The 20,261-nt window shown below is 40.9% G+C and overlaps 1 protein-coding gene across 6 annotated transcripts in view; it reads right to left on the reverse strand.

Annotated features, from left to right (window-relative positions):
- The window catches only part of FIRRM (FIGNL1 interacting regulator of recombination and mitosis), a 399,519-nt gene that overhangs the window by 211,059 nt on the left and 168,199 nt on the right, over window positions 1–20,261 (reverse strand). For all 6 annotated transcript variants that reach the window (XR_012235300.1, XM_073592830.1, XM_073592831.1 and 3 more), the window contains 5 exons: window positions 19,631–19,779; window positions 18,988–19,117; window positions 15,035–15,221; window positions 14,862–14,944; window positions 14,684–14,735 (listed from right to left, as the gene is read on the reverse strand). Coding sequence is in view for 5 of the 6 variants with exons in the window: in XM_073592830.1 (XP_073448931.1) it covers window positions 14,684–14,735; window positions 14,862–14,944; window positions 15,035–15,221; window positions 18,988–19,117; window positions 19,631–19,779 (601 nt within the window). In the remaining variant the exon portion in view is untranslated. The remainder of the gene's footprint in view (window positions 1–14,683; window positions 14,736–14,861; window positions 14,945–15,034; window positions 15,222–18,987; window positions 19,118–19,630; window positions 19,780–20,261) is intronic.

Raw genomic sequence — 20,261 nt, forward strand, 5'->3', positions numbered from 1 at the left:
GAAATGGTTGAAGAAACAATTTATGTAACGCTGCATGCACATAGGCATGTTAAAGTAATCTGACAATTTTTCTGACAGCTCCAGGCAGAAAGATCCAGCATAAAAAATGCTTGGTCAGGCACATATTGACACTCATCCATGCTGGTTTGGCATTTAGAGGCATATGCGCATAATTTTGACTCTAGTGGCTAGAAAATTCATTTGTTCTAGTCACTAGAATAAATTACTGTTTTTATCAGCGTATAACACGCACCCCAGTTTCAGAAATGTTTATTTTTTTTTTTAAATAAACCACTTTGAAGCATTACAGATTGGCATGTTTGGTATCTATTTGCTCAATGTAAGCCCATCTTTTATATTTTACTAAACAATTGGGTGTTGTGTCACTTAAATTCACTTTAGTGTATTTTCTCCTGAAATATATGTTTGATTAGCTGTGCAAATAAAAAATTGCCACCACCATGTTATTGTGCAGGAGGTATCCACTTCTGTGGGGTTTAGTGAATATAGATGTGTGCAGAGCGTTAGGTGTTACTTTTTGGGTGCATTCTACTTTACATGGAAGGCTTTGAACTACTACAATGCAGTACAGGAGGCTCATTCTACTTACCAGTTTCTTTCATTGGAGACTAAAGAAAAGACGTCCGTGCCAGAAGCTGCGGTCACCAGCGTTTTGTGCCTAAAAGACTACACATCCCAGAATGACTCGGGAGTGGAGCCTGCAGAGTGGGCGGACGGTCCGAAAAACACGTGTGCGGGGCTCCACAGATGATTCAGGAGGGGTGAGGTCGGGAGAGGGCTGAGGTGAGAGGCGTGTCAAGGGTATGGCATTAGGTGTGGTCTAGCAGGGAAGGGCAGGAATGAGAATGATGTCTACGGACTGGAGGATTCTCTGGTAATCTGTCATCCGTTTCCTCGGTTCTCACATACAGTCCCGCCTCTGCCATTGGACCAGCTCCTGTGATAGACAGAACACTGGTGCAATGCTGGGGGTGGAGGCGGGTCTGTGTGTGTGAGTTAGAGCAGAGTGGAAAGCCGAGTGGAGCTCTGTGATTTCCGGCGGCACTTGTCCCTCTCCTTGGTACACTATCAGCGTATAACACACACCCACGATTTCCCCCCTATTTTCAGGGGGGAAAAGTGTGTGTTATACGCCGATAAATACGGTATGTGCATACGAGCGCATTTATGTGTGTATATTGGCAATTTATGCCAAAGCACAACGCAGGTTTGAGGTATTTTTTTTTAAGGCCCTTAAACACTGCTCTAACATATGATTGTAAACGTTATAATGTGCATGCGCACATTGCCAAATAGAGGCGTGTTTAGAGACAGTCAAAACAAAAAATAAATAAATATAAAATACTTCTAAAAGCACAATTGAGGGAGGGATAATACAGTATATGTCCCCCTCAGAGCTACTCTGTGTAGCTTATTTAAAAACTTATTTAAAAACCTAATTTTAAATTTAAAGCTTAACGCCACACACACAGCTAATATATAGCTACGTTTAATATTTTACCTGTCGAAGGATTTGTTAATTTTGTGCAGACAGTTTTTTAAACCAAACATCCTTGCCAGACAGTGCAGCCAGATTCTTTAACTCAATTGCAACAGCAAAGATGAGCAGTATCCTGCTGAATTTATGCCTCTGCTCTCTACATTTACCAGCATGTTCACTATAAGCATTTGAGAGTCCGACTAGTACTTACAACAGATGCAGTTAAAAGAAAAAAAAAAAAAAAAATTATATATATATATAACACTGAATTCACTCCGGACCCTTTTGATTACAAAGTTGAAAAGGAAACTGTTGGTGTGTCCAAGGAAGGGGTTGATTTTTTTTCCTTTTTCTGTAATAGATGGAGGAGCTGGAATCCAGCCCCCAGTTTGAGGATAATGAACAAGAAATCTCTGACTCTAATGATGAGAGTGGGCAGAACGTGGTGCCTGACTTAGGCTTAACGTACATTGGACGCTGAGGCAACCTCCACTGAACAAATTTTTTGACAGCTTCAAACCGGCGTTTAAAAACGCCCGTTTTGCGGCGTTTGCATGCCATGTTTTGCCGCGTTTGTGTCTAGAAGCGTTTATTTAAGATATCATAGGACCCTCCCAAAGCCCAAAAAAACAGTATTATTTAACCATTTCAGCCATTCTGTGAGACCAGAGTGAGTAGAAGCAGCTGAGAGAGCAGCAGTGTACTTGTATCGACCTCAATTTTGGTGCTTTTACTATGGATCCCATAATGAGCATATGTGAGGAAAAAATGCAAATGTTTTAATATAATTAATTTTTAAATTGCAATTGATTAGAAATTTTTGTTGATTTTTTTTTTTATAAAAGCTGTATGTGTAATTTCATTTTTTTTCATTAATTTATTTTGTCTTTATGCAAATTTCAATTGCAATTTTTTAAATATTTTTAATTAACCCTAACCTGTTCAAGGGGAAAACCCTAACCCCCTAACCCTGACCGGAAACCATAACTTGTTCTTCAAGGGGAAAACCCTAACCCTAACCATAACCCCCTAATTCTAATGGGAAACCCTAACCCTAGCCAGAAACTCTAACAGGAAACCATAACACCTACCATTACCCTAAACTTGTTCTTCATGGGGAAAACCCTAACCATAACCCCCTAACCCTAATGGGAAACCCTAACGGGAAACCATAACACTTACCATAACCCTAAACTTGTTCTTCAAGGGGAAAACCCTAACCATAACCCCCTAACCCTAAATTTCATGCAACTATGTTTGATCAAGTCGGGGGTGAAGCTCAATGGTGGGGTCATCTGGTTGAAATTAACAACATATAGGTCAAATTCCAATTATACTTTGGCAAACAGCAATGCTAGTGGTGTATTGGATTGGATCATGCTTATTAGGGGTATATAAATGGTCTATGAAGCATAGCAAGCAATTACAAGTTTTTTTTTTTTTTAATTTTACTGTTTTTTCATCATTTGCTATCATTTTTAAGTTTTGTAATGTAAAAAAATAGGGCACCTGAAAAAAATGCTTATAAACAAAATCGCGGCAAAACGCCGGTACCGCGTTTAGCGTCTGAAACTTCACCATCTGTACTCATTTTTTTGCCTTCAAAGAAAAGCCTATAAACGCAACTGCCTAAAAACAACATTAAACGAACCTGTGTACATGTACACATAAGATAACTTTGGATGGGTTCAGGGGCAGCTAAAAAAAGCAGCCAACTGCCTCTGAACAATTCTAAAGAAAAAATTTGCGCTAGGTGTGCAAAAGATGAATAATATATGAATATAAAAACCTGTGAAGAGGTATCCTGCAGCTGGACACTATAACCCTGATAGGGGGCACCACTGAGCATATATAAAAAGAAGTGCAGCGCTGGATATACAACAAAAATTAACAAAAGAAACCGCAGTGCATAGTGATCCACTAGTGGTAAAATAAATAAAAATCATACATAATGTCCATACATAGTCAAATATAATGACAAGCTGTTTACCCTAAACACGCACGTAAGTACTGCGCTGACTTTCGATATCTGGTGGAGCTGATTTTTAAACTCCTTGCAAGGAACATGTTTTATGGATGCCTGTTGGCAAATTTTAAATAAAGGAGAGTCAAACTTTTTTACACTATTGGAGTGTTTTCTCTCTCTGATACTTACCACCACTGTGAGCGGCCTCTCCTCATTGGAGGCATTGGATGACCGTCTGCTGTCACCTATCCATCGTTTCCGGACGAGACCCATTCACTGAGAGGATAACATCTAAAGTTGAGGTCTTCATGCCTTTTATTAAGGGCTGTCTGGTAAGCCTTTAATCTTTCTATGGTGACGGGTGTCCATTGCGGTGGAAGTCACGGATTCATCTACACAGCGAATTCACTAATTTGTATTTATGGACACTATATGATTTTTTAATATAAATCACGTTATTATCTAATGTGACAGGTGTTTGTGGTGGCGATAGCCGCGCATTTATTTTCACAGGAATTTTTCTCAACACTCTGCTTGTCATTATATTAGATTATGTATGGACATTATGTATGATTTTTATTTATTTTACCACTAGTGTATCACTATGTACTGCGGTTTCTTTTGTTAATTTTTGTTGTATATCCAGCGCTGCACTTCCTTTTACAACTGCCTCTGAACGTCCGTTTACCAGCAACAGTGTACATAAGGCCTTAGAAGTCCGGAAAGATGACTTTTGTACAGAACTACCAAGAGAGACTCCACACTCATAACAGCCAGAGAAAAACATTAAAATGATTGATGGGGAACCTGTTGAACCTATTGTAGGGGTGTCTTTTCCCTACATGGGTCTTAAAAATAACTTGCTGTATCCAGTGGTAAAGCAAGGGGAGGAGGGGGTAGAGCAGCTAGTGGTTCCCAAACCCTATCGCCAGATGATATTAGATTTAGCCCATGGTCATATAATGGGTATACAGAAAACTAAGGAGAGAATAATCCAGAGATTCTTTTGGCCTGGGTTAAGAATATTGTGAGTCATGCCCAGAGTGTCAGTATTCTGCATCATCACCCCATTTTCGCAGTCCGCTGGTACAGTTACCGATAATTGAAGTGCCTTTTGAAAGAATTGGCATGATTTGTTGCGACCAGTAGTAAAGTCTGCCTGGGGTCATCAGCACATACTGGTAATACTGGACTATGTCACGTGGTATCCTGAAGCCATTCCCTTGCGCAATACCTCAGCTAAGGCTATTGCCAAAGAGCTTGTCCAGGTGTTTAGTCATGTGGGTATTCCTAAAGCAGTATTAATGGATCAAGGCATACCATTAATGTCCAGAGTCACTAAGGAATTGTACAAGTTGTTCAAAATCTCCCATCTCTGTACCTCTGTCTACCACCCCCAAACTGATGGTCTTGTGGAGAGATTTAATAAGACACTCAAAAAACATGTGGTGGACAAAGATGGGAGAAATTGGGATTTTTTGCTGCCGTACCTCATGTTTGCTATACCAGAGGTACCTCAGGCATCAATAGGTTTTTCACCATTTTTCGCAGGCAATTTGTCAGGGCAATGGCTGGTGTTAGTGATTCAATTATCCCAACACCATGGTTGGTATGGTGGCAGGATGATTGAAGCACCCTATTTCTATTATTACATTGTAAAATAAAATGAAGTAGTTCAACTCACCAGAATGCAGAATCAGTGGGATCCCTAAGTGTGTCACTTGCCACTGTCACCTGCCACCAGATGCAGCTTGTCACTTTCCATGCTGCCTGCCCCAGATAAGGATGTCACTTGCCACGCTGCCTGCCATCAGATGGGGATGTCACTTGCCACACTGCCCGCTATCAGATGGTAATGTTACTTTCCATGCTGCCTGCCACCAGATGGGGATGTCACTTGCCACGCTACCTGCCACCAGATGGGGGATGTCACTTGCCACGCTGCCTGCCACCAGATGGGGATGTCACTTGCCACGCTGCCTGCTACCAGATGGGGATGTCACTTTTTCCCCCCAGCATTACAGAGTACTTACAGGTGCAATGCTGTCACTCCTCAGCACGGGTAAACTAGCGGCAGGCACATGCGAGTGAGAGATGAGAGCGAGGGTGGAGGGTGAGAGATTAGGTTATTCTCTCTCTTCTCGGCTGCACCTGTTTAGAGCAGCATTCGCTGCCCTGTAAGTAAGGGTGGAACAGCGGTGCAGGCAATGAGAGATGTAATATCTCTCTGCTCCGCCGCCGCGCCGCTAACAGTACATTGTCTCTTCCGCGGCCCAGCAGCAGGAGGTGGCATGGCCCGGTGTTGGGCCACGGCCCTATAAAATACCCTAGGCTAGGCGGTAAGCAGTTGCAAATGAAATAAAGAACATATTAGAGTTGGATGGGATAAAGGAGTCCCACAGTGACTGGTCAAGTCCCATAGTGTTGATCCCAAAGCCAGATGGAACTATAAGGTTTTGTAATGATTTCAGGAAGTTGAACAGCGTGTTCAAATTCAATGTGTACCCAATGCCTTGGACTTGTTGACAGATTGGGAAGTGCCCAGTACATAACTACTTTAGATCTGACTATAGGTTATTGGCAGATACCTCTAACGGATTCTGCAAAAGAGAAGATGGCATTTTCCACCCGAGGGGTCATTCCAGTAAAAGGGGATGCCTTTTGATTTGCATGGTGCTCCAGAGAATGATGGACAAGACATTGAGACCACATCGCCAATACGCAGCTGCTTACTTGGACGATGTAGTCACCCAACCCAGATTGGGAATCTCATTTGCCCCGGGTACAAGCAGTAGCAGATTCCCTTAGGAAAGCAGGACTCACTACCAACCCCCAAAAAAGTGTGCCTTAGGCTTGGAGGCAGCCAAAACCCGTGGCGATGTTATTGGTCGAGGGCTGATCAACCCTCAGATCAATAAGATTGAGGCAGTTCAAAAGTGGCCCCAACCTATAAATAAAAAGCAAGTTTGTGCATTTCTTGGGATCACAGGATACCACAGGTGGTTTATACCCAATTTTGCCACCACTGCAGTCCCACTGACAGATCTGACAAAGGGTAGAGGGTCACTCATGATTAAGTGGAATCCTGAGGCACAGAAGGCATTTCAAATGTTGAAGCAAGCTCTTTGTGCACAACCTGTGCTCGTGACCCCAGATTTCACAAATGAGTTTGTGGTACAGACAGATGCCTCTGATGTGGGACTGGGTGCTGTACTGTCCCAAATCGGAGATGTGGAGGAGCACCCAGTGGTCTACCTTAGCAGAAAGCTTAACAGACATGAGAAAAACTATGCCTTTGTTGAGAAGGAATGTTTAGATATCAAATGGGCCTTGGATGCCCACAAATATCTGTTGGGGAGACCATTCAAACTAGTCACTGATCATGCCCCTCTCAAATGGATGTGTGATAACAAGGAGAAACAGTCATGTGACAAGGTGGTTCCTTGCTCTTCAAGCATTTAAGTTCACAGAGCATAGAGCTGGGAAAATTCAGGGTAATGCAGATGCCCTTTCACATGTCCATGGTCTTGATAGGACAGTTGCTCAGCTGCAAGGGCTTGAGCAGAATAGAGGTGAAATGTAACATTATGAAAGGCGAGGCGATTGATGGATGTTATGTTTCACCTCGCATGTGTTCATTTGCAGGGAATTAAGGTGGAATCCGATCCAGGTTTTACCAGCCACCTTGGCAGGGTTGTTTCCGGACCAGATTTTGCAGTCCACTTGTGTCCATTAGCAGGTGGTATAAATAAAGCAGAACTGGAGCAGGAGATTGCTCTTGGCCTGGGACTCAGGAAGCCAAAACGTGAGGGAGCTACTGATGTTAAGTTTGCTTTGTGAGAGACAGAAAAGGGTTTGCATTATCTTTGTTTTGTGGGTGACTGAGAGAAGCCCTTCACCTGTGAGTTAGGAACCTGGATGGCAAGGATTTTTTTTTTCTGTTTTGTTTGTACGATTTTCATGCAACCTTTTAAATAAAACAGGCTACAAGTTAGATTTTAGGAAAAACCTGCTGTCTGGACTACCCTTTTCCCCAGGGAAGGTGATCCCCATTGAGCTAACCCCTAACACACACACACACACACTTTATATATAGGGCTGAGCTGCTTGTTCCTGCTATCACGCATTTTTACATGACTGGATGTTCTGTGGCGGCCGCCTTCTTACACTATACAATGCTGATTTTATTGTGGATACTTGTAAGTGCAATACTTTTTATTAAATGCAATCCTTGAGAGGTTTTACACTATCTAGCGCTTTTTGTTCTATTTGGATCTGGCTATACGGTCGCTGTATGGGTGGAGTTCTCTGGATCTGTTCCTGACGTGGTTCCTTTACACATCCCGTCGATGATCTCTACTGGGATTTTTACAACCAGCCTGTATGACCCTTGGAGTCCAACTTATTGTGGTGGCGGCATACTCACCTGGTAAAGGGATTGGATTCACATTATCTACAGACGAATCACGGAGTTTGCTATTGTGATTACTATATAGTCCATCTGAGGGACTGATATTCTTTTGGACTGTTTTATTTTATATTTATACGTCAATACAATTTTTTTGTCTTATTATTTTATATTTATACGTCAATACAATTTTTTTGTCTTTTGTTATTTTGTGAAAATATCTCAAATTTGAGATGCTGCTTTTTAGTTCGACACTGAATAATTCTTCACATGCGCAGTATTATGTTTTAAACATTTTTAAACATGCACTTCTATACATCTCACTCCCATATTACTTACCGCACCCTACTGCTAACCTCTGGAGATATATCTCATTATCTAACTGCACACCCCACACCTAGTACCCTCCCTCCTTTGGCAATAGCTGCAATCCACTCACTAATTTCTTTCACCCTGCTTCCAAGAACCAGCCCTCAACACCCCCATTTTCATGGGCCCTCTGGAATGCCGACTCTCTGTCTGTAATACGCTCACATCTCTTCATGACCTTTTTATCTCCTATTACTTTAATCAACTTGCCATTACTGAAAGAATATTTCGCTCCTGCTGCCATCTCCCATGCTGGCCTCCACTGGACTCGCTTACTCAGACCTAATGGATGAAAAGGAGGTGGAGTTGAATTCTTTCTATCTACACTATGAACATTTCAAGTTCTTCCTACACCGCTCTTCTCTATCCCTCTCCTCTTTTGAGACTCACTGTATTCATTTTTATTTTCTCCAGTCTCTCTGAGGATCGCTGAGATTTATTTGCCTTTTGGACCAGTGTCATGCTTCTCTGCCTGGCTACCCTGCTTTCTCTCCTCTTAAATACACTTTGTCATGCTTTGGTGACTGAAAACACCCCTGTCCATGTTAGCAGCTCAGCTACATCTCAACTTAACCTCGCATATTGGACACTCACTCCTACTAACTCTGATGGCAACATCTTTGACTTCGTATTCTCACACCCCTGCGCTCCATGCAACCTTCTAAACAGCCTCTTTCCTCTGTCTGATCACAAGCTTTCTCGGTGTCCTTGTCTTTAACTGCCTAACCCTCCAAGCAGCAGACAATTACCCATAAATACTTTTGCCACTCTAACCCTTCTCTTTATTCTTCTACTGAAAATCTCACCCCTGTCCTTCCTTGGCCACTTTTGTCTACAACAGCTCATGCTCATTCCCCCTTGATGCACTTGCTACCCACTGAAAACAGATTTAGACCCTGACCACTAAAACCCTGGAAAGCTAATGACACCAGAAGTCTCAAGAGGAACAGCCAAATTCTGGAGCAATTGTGGTGTAAACTTTAATCCCTGCAATACATTTTGATCACTTTTATGTAAACATCCCTTGTAATAGGAATAAGCATGACAGGTCCTCTTTACAGTGAGATATGGGGTCAATAAAACACCACATCTCACCTCTAGGCTGGGAAGCCTGAAATAAAAAAAATTAAATAAACCGATCTCAGCTTCCCAGCCGAGGCGGCACCGTTTTTTCTTTTTAGTGCAGAGGCCATACGTGAAGTCATAACATCGCGCCCAGCCTCCGACGATCATAGAGACTCCGGCGACCATCTGGTTCGCCGGAAATCTCATACGGGGCCGATCACAGCAGTGAGTCAATAGAAGCACCGGAGGGCGGGGACACATCCCCTCTCGCCTCCCGTAAGAACGATCACGTGACGAAACAGCTGCTATGATCGTTCTTATGGTGTAGGGAATCGCCGGCTCTAAGAGATGATATCTGAATGATGCCTGTAGCTGCAGGCATCATTCAGATATCCCCGCTCAAAGTTCAGGACGTCATATGACGGCCGGCGGGAAGTGGTTAATCTACCCTGTTGATCACCACATTCAATACTTTCCTTTTTTTTTAAGCCTATTATACTACAGAGGAGGTTAATAAACTCTTTTCAGACATTCATCTAGCCACCTGTCCCCTTGACCCTGGGTTGCTCACAACTACTTCAGTCACCCTTCTGCTGTAGTCTATGCACTCTAATATCTTCAATTTCTCCCTCTTTACTGGCACCTTCCCCTCCCTTAAAACCAGCCTGGACACCTTAAACCCCCATCTCCTATTTACAAACCAGAGCCACTACCCCACTGACAACGTTCTTCTGGAGCCCTTACCGCCTGGCTTTCACCCTCAACGGCTTACTGACTGCTAAACCAAATGGCTATTACTTCTAATACTTATTCCCCGTACACATGATTGGACTTTGCGACAACAAAACCGTGGAATTTTGTTGGCTCCAAATTATCTTGCATACACACGGTCACACAAATGTTGGCCAACAATTTTGAACGTAGTGACGTACTACTGTTTTTTCAGCTCTTTAGCGCCACCTTTTGGGATCCTTCTGCTAATTTCCTGTTGGTAGAAGTTTGGTGAATGTTGATTTGTGCTTTTCTTTTTGCGTTTTTTATTTTGCGCTATTATTATTATTGATATCACTTGAAATCACTTGAAAAAAAAAAGCCTTTGAAAATTTGTTTGCAATAACTCCATCAGTATCACTAGCAAAGCAGCTTCATTATTATCCCATTAAAGAAGAAGAGAATTGTGCATTGCATTTTGAGATTTCCCAATTTGCCACGTCACAATCGTTAATTCTCCATTACGAACGCTAGTTTACAAGACTGGCCGCTTCTGCTTTGAGCATGCGTGGACTTTTGTGCAACAGACTTGTGTACACACGATCGGAAAGTCCAACAACAAAAATTTGTTGGTGGAAAATTTGAGAACCCGCTAGCCAACATTTGTTGGCGGAAAGTCCGACAAGAAACGTTCGATGGAGCATACACATGGTTGGGCTTTCCGCCAACAAGCTCACATCCAACATTTGTTGTCGGGAAATCCGATCGTGTGTACGGGGCTTTAGACTTTCCTTCTGCCTTTGCTACCATGCACTCCTCCTTGAAAAAGTCTACTACCTTGGTCTTCAAGATTCTAATCTTTCCTGGTTCTCCACCTACCTATTGAAGTATTCTTTTAGCGTTGCCTAATGCTCTTTTTCTTGCTCTCCTCTTCCTCTTTCCATAGGGGTCGCCTACAGCTCTGTCCTCAGATCCCTTTTATTCTCTATCTAGACCACCTCCTTCGGTCACTTGATAACCTCCCATGATTTCCAATACCACCTCTTTGCTGATGACAGCTAAATCTCTGTACTCCTCACCCCCACCCCTTCAGGCTCCTCTCCCATCCAACGGATATATCAGTATGGATGTCACACTACTTCCTAAAATAACATTTTCCTAAAACTGAGCTCTTATTATGGTCTTCTTCCTCACACCCTCTCCCCTATTTTTCTATCAAGATCAGTAATAGAACTATCAGTCCCTCTCCTCATGACAAGGTGCTAGATGAAAGCCTAGACACTGACCTGTCCTTTTAGCCCCAAATCCAATTACTATCCAAATCTTGCAGAGTTCACCCATGTAACCCTTTCCAAAATATACCCCCTAACCAATAAAGCCACCAAGCTCCTAATTAATTCCCTTGTTATCTCTCGCCTCAACTGTCACAACTTCTTCCACATTGTACTACTTCTACACAGGCTATTTTTCTTCAGTCTATTATTAAGTGTTACTAAACCCAGAACCTGCATTCACTATATCTGGTCTCCCACAGAACATAGAAATGCAATTATTTTAGTAAATATAAACTGATAAATACCCTTTCTCATCAGCAGTATATAGCAGTCTTGTGACATCTATCAGTTCCTAGTAAAGCTTGTAGGAGGAGTTTTCATTCTCCCCTGATCCTCTGTCTTGACATGTCTGGGCAGTGCTGATTGGCCTTGATCACCCTTCCCAAGAAAAAAAAAAAAAAAAAAAACTCTAGCAATACACACCAAACTGAGCATGTGTAGCCCGTCCACTGGCTCTGTAAACATCATGTTTTTTTTTTGTTTTTTTTGAGACAGAGAGAGAAGAGGAGGATCAGAGAAACCGGATCAAACAGCCTTTATACACAATGCAGAGGATTAATTCCTTAGGTTCCACAATGAGTACAACAAGCACGCTTTACTGCATATACACACGGATTTTACTGTTGTGGGTTTAGTAACACTTTAATGATGCTGCCAGACTCATTTACCTTACCAATCGCTTAGCATCCACCATCCCATTCTGCCAGTCCCTGCACTGGCTCAGTGAAGTGTTACAGCTCCTGATGTTACGAACAATTTAGGCACAAAGAAAACTTTCCTATATGTGTCACAATGTCATATCGAAGAGGAAAAAAGCTCTCCAGAATCGTAAAGCAAACTTTCACTTTGAGCTTTACCATTTTATGTTACATAAAAATCACAAGTATGCAATATCCATTTAAATTATATTGTAGAGTAATTATCTGGGGTTGTGCAAATTATGTAACACTTGCTTTGAGAATAATTATAATGAAGTGTCTTGTTTTGTATTTTTTTCTTATTTCTATCAAATTAAAACCTAAAAAAACAAAAAAAAAACAAAAAAAAAAACCATGTAACCAAACCTATTGCCAAATTTAGGCTTTGTGCCGCCCCCCAAAAAAAGAAAAGGTGCATAATAGTTTATGGTAGCCTACAAAACCTAATCTACTAATACCATCATAATATTCAAAGTTAACTTACAAAAGCTAAATCTACCATTGCTCCATTGCATATGTCAGTGGCCACCTACAGTGGGCAAAATAATTATGATCACCTGCAGATTTTGTAAGTTTGCCCACTTACAAAGAAATGAAGGGTCTATTAATTTTTATCATAGGTGTATTTTAAATGATAGAGACAGAATATCAACCAAAAATCCAGGAAAAAAAAACACACAATACAAATGTTATAAAACGAGTTGCAGTTCAGTGAGTAAAAAAGGTATTTGATCCCCTGCCAACCAATAATAATTCTGGCTCCCACAGACTGGCTACAGTATGTGCTCATTTGGTACACAAATTAGTATTGTTAATTTAAGAAGGTACTCCTGAAAACAACTTGTTATGTGTATAAAAAGACACTGCTTCACTAAGGCCACATACTGCTCACTGACTGTCTTTTGCAGACCCATGTGGGAGCATATAATTCTTAATTGCACCCACACACATCTAGGACCTGCACGTGTATTTATGCATGCTAACCATAGTACCATGCATTTTAGCATGGCAAGATTTTAAAAATTGTGTTGGTTCCTTTTTGAAAAATGTGATGCGCAGGAACGAGCAAGAGGGGGTGTGCACTTGAATGCACCTCCTGGTGTGCCCCGAGATTGTGCACAGCTCTAAAGGGTGCCTTGACTCAAAAAGGTTGAGAAACTTACAATTAATAGGTGGCCAGCAGTTTCTGAAATGCTGAAACCTCCCATTTCCACATTCAAATCAGACCACACACCTTCCCTATTCTAATGTTTGGTCAACCATTGACACAGACTGGCTATGTATGTTTTATGTACTGAATCACAGTCACATAATCAGCCAATTGGCTATTTGTTCTAACAAGCAAACATACAAAATAAAGTAAAGAAAAGTCACGTGACCAGCAACGTAACGCATAGGAGGAGTCGGTGACATCACTTTCGGTGACGGCCGAGACCAGGAAGTAGGGATTTTATTGATACTGCTTGTTTTTAACCTAGATGTAATGTGTTTTGTTTTAATAAAACCTATTCTTCTGTGAAATTACTACACTATGTAGTTATTACTTGTCTTTTATTGCTTGTGAATGGAGGATATCCAATACAGCACAGCGGATAGTTATTCATGGGTTTATGCTATAAGGAGAGGAGAGTGGAATGTGATTTCCCATAAAGAATCTATATATAAAAGCTTTGTCAGACCAGCTGTGGATTTCGATGCAAGAGAAGAGAATGGAACATGAATGGCTGCTAAGGATATGTATACCAAAGCACCACTAGACCTGTTGTGGTCTTTGTTTAAGGTGAGTTGCTAGGGAACACCCCTGGTGGATACCTGGATGGTGGGAGCAACTGTGTTCACAACTTTCAAGAACAGTTTTTTGAGCATGTGATCTTTACATCTCACGTTTTGATGCACAAGCACTTTATTATTTGGGACTTATTTTAATATTTTTTATGTAATCAGATGAATATCTGGTTTTGATTCAAGCAATTTATCACCGTTTCACAAATGATCGCATATTACTGTATTTTTTGTATTTTGGCATTAGGGTTTGTCATTTATGCGTATTTGTCTATTTTTGCTAATTAGTGCACTTTATCACTGTTTCACATATCGCATATTACTGCAATTTTTGTTTTGTGTTTTTTTGAAATTATGGATAGGCATTCATGCATATTTGTCTATTTTTGCTGCATAGCTTCTTGAATTAGCGCACCATTTTTTTGTTATTATTATTTGTGTGAGAGTTTTGAGGTCACTTGCTAATGGTTGCAGCTTTTTCATGTCTATTTTTAGGGCGATTTATTATTCTTTGGTTTTTATTGCGTACATTTGTTTTGGTTGGCTGTGAGGTCCATAGCACCGCACAAGTACTTCATATTTAATTTACACAAAATAAAGTGGTCGCTGTTCTTATTCTTGTTAAGAATTTGAATTTAACTGCATTTTAATTTAATTTTGTACTTGGCTTAATAGTTCAAGGGGAAATAAATTCAGGAAGTGAAAAAAAAGCCCTCATCTGAATTTTGGATTGTATATCCCCACCATGTCATACTGCATGTGAAACTTTCAAATACATAAAAAAACCACTAACGGCAGATTCTAACAGTCCTAAACATCCACACAGCAAAGCAATGTCAGGGGACTTACCAAATTAGCTATAACTGTAATATGGTGAGCACACAGGTCTGTGGTTCCATACCTGAATTATTTTAAAAACAAAAAAGTATAAGAATATATTTACTCACACCTAATTTATGTTTTAACTTTCTGCACATACTTTGCATTTTTATGTTATCAATGTCGGACACTGTAAGAAGGATCTTACCGAGCTAAGAAACACCATACATCTATAGCCAGTAGAGATTCCATCATTCTGTAACTGATAACAGCATTCAACAGAGAACACTCCTAAAACACAAATAAAGTACTTTGTTGATCTGTATATTTTTGGTGTTCATTTTTTTCAGGTGCTGCACGGAACATGAAGATCACACTCACCAACTCTGAAAAGCACACTGGAGGTAGTAACACAATGAAGGCACAAAGGTGAATGCAAGTATATTGATAAAATGAAATGTTTACTGTAGATTGCGCATTAGCAAAGGTTTCCTTCATATTAACTGGAAAGGAGATTTCTGGAGAACATAGGGCAAAGCTCTGGAACACGGCTTTAAATATAGGCATCCTAAGGAAAGAAAAGAAAAAAACACCTTAAAAAAAAAAGTATGACTAAAAAAACGTTTTAAAGGAAGGATTAAAATGATTATGAAAAAATAAGTTTTTCATAATGATAAATAAGTACAGCAAGTCAAAAACAAAAGAGGCAAAGAGGAAGAAAACTTAGGTTAAAACAAAGGAGGAATAAATGATGAACAAACACACAAAAAAATTCTTTCAATTCTCCTACAATGTCTTTATTAGTCTGAAATTTCTGCAATTCTATTGTAAAAACATCAATGGGCACTTATATATAAAAAGCAGTATGGTCTTACTGCAGCCATACTGCAGTTTCAAATTAAAAAAACAAAAAAACAAAAAGGGTCATTCTTAAGGCACAGAGATGTACCTTACAAATGTTCTTAGCACTTTGCTTGCTTTGAGACTTCATAGCAAGTGAAACCTCATTCATATTGGTCAATGAAGGAAAGAAACAAGTGTTAGGAGGAGGACAGAGGTAGATGAAGGAATCGCCCCTGCCGAGACATTGCATTCTGACGAAGGCACTGCAGCTAATAGATAAAAATGTTCCTTCTAATGAGCAGGGACTGCCACACACTGATCAAAATTTGTCGGGTCCCGGCTGAATTTTGATCAGTGTTTGGCCAGCTTTAGAGCGATTCACATAGGAGGCCTTTATCATTTGTACACAAATTGCTTTTGTGTATCCCAGTAGCAACAGGCTTTACCTCTTGGCACCGACGGCATGCAAATATGTTGCCTCTCGGTGGGTGGGCCTGGGCACTGAGCGGCCACATATTTGCGTGTAACTTTGCAAAACCAACTGTGCCAAGTGCACGCGCCCAGCCCACTCCTGGTACGGTTACTGGCGGCTAACGGAAAGATCCCGTTCACTGCTTGGGATCGGGAGCTTTCCAAACATGTGACAGCCGATCACAGTTGTCACATGATCATAAACCACGCCACCCGGGATTTAAAACCCCAAAAGGGCGGGGAGGTGCCGGTTCCAAGGGGTTAAAGCATTTGTTACCCCATATTCCTGATACAGTTGTGCTCATAAGTTTACATACCCTGGTAGAATTGATGATGTCTCAGTCATTTTTTAGAGAATATGAATGAGAACACAAAAACATGTTTCACTCATGGTTAGCGTTTGGCTGAAACCATGTATTATCAATCAACTGTGTTTACTCTTAAATCATAATCACAATAGAAATTACCCAAATGACCCTTATCAAAAGTTTACATACCCTGGTGATTTTGGCCTGATAACATACACACAAGCTGACACAAAGAGGATTGAATGGATATTAAAGGTAACCATCCTCACATGTGATTTGTTTTCTTGTAATAGGTGTGAGTGTGTGTGTATATAAAAGGTCAGTGAGTTTCTGGACTTTCTTTGACAGACCCTTGCATCTTCCATCCAGTGCTGCACTGACGTTTCTGGATTCTTACTCATGGGGAAAGCAAAAGAATTGTCAAAGGATCTGCGGGAAAGGGTAGTTGAACTGTATAAAATAGGAAAGGGATATAAAAAGATATCCAAGGAATTGAGAATGCCAATCAGCAGTGTTCAAACTCTAATCAAGAAGTGGAAAAAGAGGGGTTCTGCTGAAACCAAACCACGGTCAGGTAGATCAACTAAAATTTCAGCCACAACTGCCAGGAAAATTGTTCGGGATGCAAAGAAAAACCCACTAACTTCAGGTGAAATACAGGACTCTCTGAAAACATGTGGTGTGGCTGTTTCAAGATGCACAATAAAGAGGCACTTGAAGAAAGATGGGCTGCATGGTTGAGTCGCCAGAAGAAAGCCATTACTACGCATATGCCACAAAGTATCCTGCTTACAATACACCAAACAGTACAGAAACAAGCCTCAAACCTTCTGGCACAAAGTCATTTCGAGTGATGAGACCAAAATTGAGCTTTTTTGCCACAACCATAAACACTACATTTGGAGAGGAGTCAACAAGGCCTATGATGAAAGGTGCACCATTCCTACTGTAAAACACAGAGGTGGATCGCTGATGTTTTGGGGATGTGTGAGCTACAAAGGCACAGGAAATTTGGTCAAAAGTGATGGCAAGATGAATGCAGTATTTTATTAAAAAATGTTGGAGGAACATTTGCATTTATCAGCCAGGAAGCTACGCTTGGGACGTACTTGGACATTCCAGCATGACAATGATCCAAAACACAAGGCCAAGTTGATCCGTTATTGGCTATAGCAGAATAAAGTGAAGGTTCTGGAGTGGCCGTCTCAGTCTCCTGACCTCAATATCATTGAGCCACTCTGGGGAGATCTCAAACGTGCAGTTCATGCAAGACAACCCAAGAATTTACAGGAACTGGAGGCTTTTTGCCATGAGGAATGGCTTTACCATCTGAAAAGATAAAGAGCCTCATCCACAAATGCCAAAAAAAACTTCAAGCTGTCATTGATGTTAAATCAATATTTATGGTGCAAATGTTATTGGAATATCATCAAAAAGTTATTTTATTTTAGTAATTCAATTCAAAAATTGAAACTTATTTTCTATAGATGTGTTACACACAGAGTGATAGATTTCAAGCATTCTTTTGCTTAATTTTGACGATTATGGCATACAGCTAACGAAAACCCAAAATTCAGTATCTCAGAAAATTTGAATATTACATAAGACCAATAAAAAAAAAAAAAAAAAAGATTTTTAATACAGAAGTATTGGCTTGCTGAAAAGTATGTCCATGTACAGTATAGTATGCACTCAATACTTGGTCGGGGCTCCTTTTGCATGAACTACTGCATCAACGCGGCGTGGCATAGAGGCGATCAGTCTGTGGCACTGCTGAGGTGTTATGGAAGCCTAGATTGCTTTGCTGTGTTTATCCCATCCAACACAGTGTTGAATGTGTGTTTACCCACTTGCCGACTGCACACTGTAGCTTTAATGCACAGAATTTGCTTTTACGGGTTGGGGCGTGCCGGCTGTGCTGTGATAAGTCATAGCACAAGCCGATCAGCGCGTGTCGGCCAGTTGATGACCGTCGGCACCCACTGATCGGCAAGGAGGAAGACAAGACAGAGCTCGGTCAATGGTTACAACACAGAGCTCTGTCCTGTCAGAGGGGATGTGCTGGAGATGGGTCCCGGGCATGTTTGAAATCCCACATACCCGATCCCCCCAGGAAGACACTGGACACGGCTAATCACAGGCAGTGAGGTTTTCAGCTGCACAGATTGGGAAATGTCTCCCTGCCTGTGATTAGCCATGTCCAGTGTCTGCCTCCTGGTGGGATTGGGCATGTGGGATTTCGAACACTCCCAAGCCCATCTCTAATGAACACTGGCTAGGCACACATTTAACCCTTTGATTGCCCTAGATGTTTAACCCCTTCCCAGCCAGTGTCATTAGTACAGTGACAGTGTATCTTTTAGCTCTGAGCAGTGTCAGTGTCAGATTTCCACCATTCTACTTTTTGTTTAGAGTGCAAAAAATAAAAAACCCAGTGGTGATCAAATACTATCAAAAGAAAGCTCTATTTGTGATATAAATTTTATTTCTGCACAGCGTTGCATGGCCACGCAATTGTCAGTTAAAATAACGCAGTGCCGTATACCAAAAAATGGCCTGGTCATGGGGGGGCAAATCTTCCGGAGGTGGCTTTAGAAAAGCAGCAATGATATCCCTTTTTATTTCTAGAATGCTCAGTCTAATGGGGTTTCTAAAATTCTGATATTATAAATCCCTATTTAAATGATGGTATTGTATTATTTTCAATGTTACCTTTGTTTTTCCTCTGGAGGCTTGTTGCTGGAGCACCACAAAATTTGCACATCTTCTGGTAGAGTTGGAAGTTTATCCAAAATGTTTATTAGAAGCAGACATTTGGGGAACTGTTGTTCTCGTGGAAGTTCTGATTATGAGGATGGAATAATGTTAAGTAAAGACTGGACACAAAAACACCTACAATGGGGCACTATTCCTTCCACTGACACCAATGATAGGACACTGTTCCTCCTTACTGACAACAATGGTGCACAATTCTTCCCACTGACACCAATGATGGGGCAATACTCCTCCCCACTGACAACAATGGTGTACAATTCTTCGCAGCAACAGCACTTCTTCCCACCAATGATGGGGTACTATTTCCCCCAATGACACCAATGATGGATCACTATTCCTCCTGCATTTGACCATGGATGCTATGCAAATTTTCTTATTCCCACTCACCACCCACAGCCTGAGGTGGTTTTGTTTACTCCCGCATTGTTTACTCCCACTGATGCTTTGAAAACTTTCTACTCCCACTAGCAACAATCTTGTCCCCTAAAGACTGAAGGACAGTAATCTGGCCCTTTGTTTAGAAAGCTTGGGAAACCCTATTCTAAAGCATCATTCTTTATACAGTAACAAGCATTCATACCTTGGGATTCATTAAGAACCGAGTCCATAAAAGGCCTGAAGGATAAAAGCTGGACAATGAGAAGATCAATAGCCACAAGAAATACATTCGCAATCTCATCCTGATGAATATCTGAAATAGGCACAGCATATAGACTTGGCGGAAACATGCTAAGAAAAAAAAAAAAAAAAAGATAGTTACATAGTTAATCTAGTTGAAAAAAAAGTCCATCCAGTTCAAGCAACAGAGAAAAAAAAAAACACACACACACACAAACACACACACACTATACACTATCCAATACCTACAGTTGATCCAGAGGAAGGCGAAAAAAAAACAAAAAAAAAAAAAAACAAAAGCATGATCCAATTTGCTCCAGTGGGGTGAAAAAAAATTCCTTCCTGACTCTCAAGAGGCTATTTCCCTGGATCAGTTTTACATATAAATATTAGTATCCGATTCTATTATGCACATTTAGGAAAGAATTCAGGCCTTTTTAAAAACAATCTACTGAGCTTACCAGAACCAGCTCTTCAGGGAGTCTATTTCACATTTCCACAGCTCTTACTGTAATGAAGTCTTTCCACATTTGGATTAAATCTCTTATCCTCCAGACGTAAAGAGTGCCCCCCTTGTCCTCTGTCCAAGTTCA

The sequence above is a fragment of the Aquarana catesbeiana genome, linkage group LG07 (genome assembly GCF_042186555.1).
Source record: "Aquarana catesbeiana isolate 2022-GZ linkage group LG07, ASM4218655v1, whole genome shotgun sequence".
Classification (NCBI taxonomy): domain Eukaryota; kingdom Metazoa; phylum Chordata; class Amphibia; order Anura; family Ranidae; genus Aquarana; species Aquarana catesbeiana.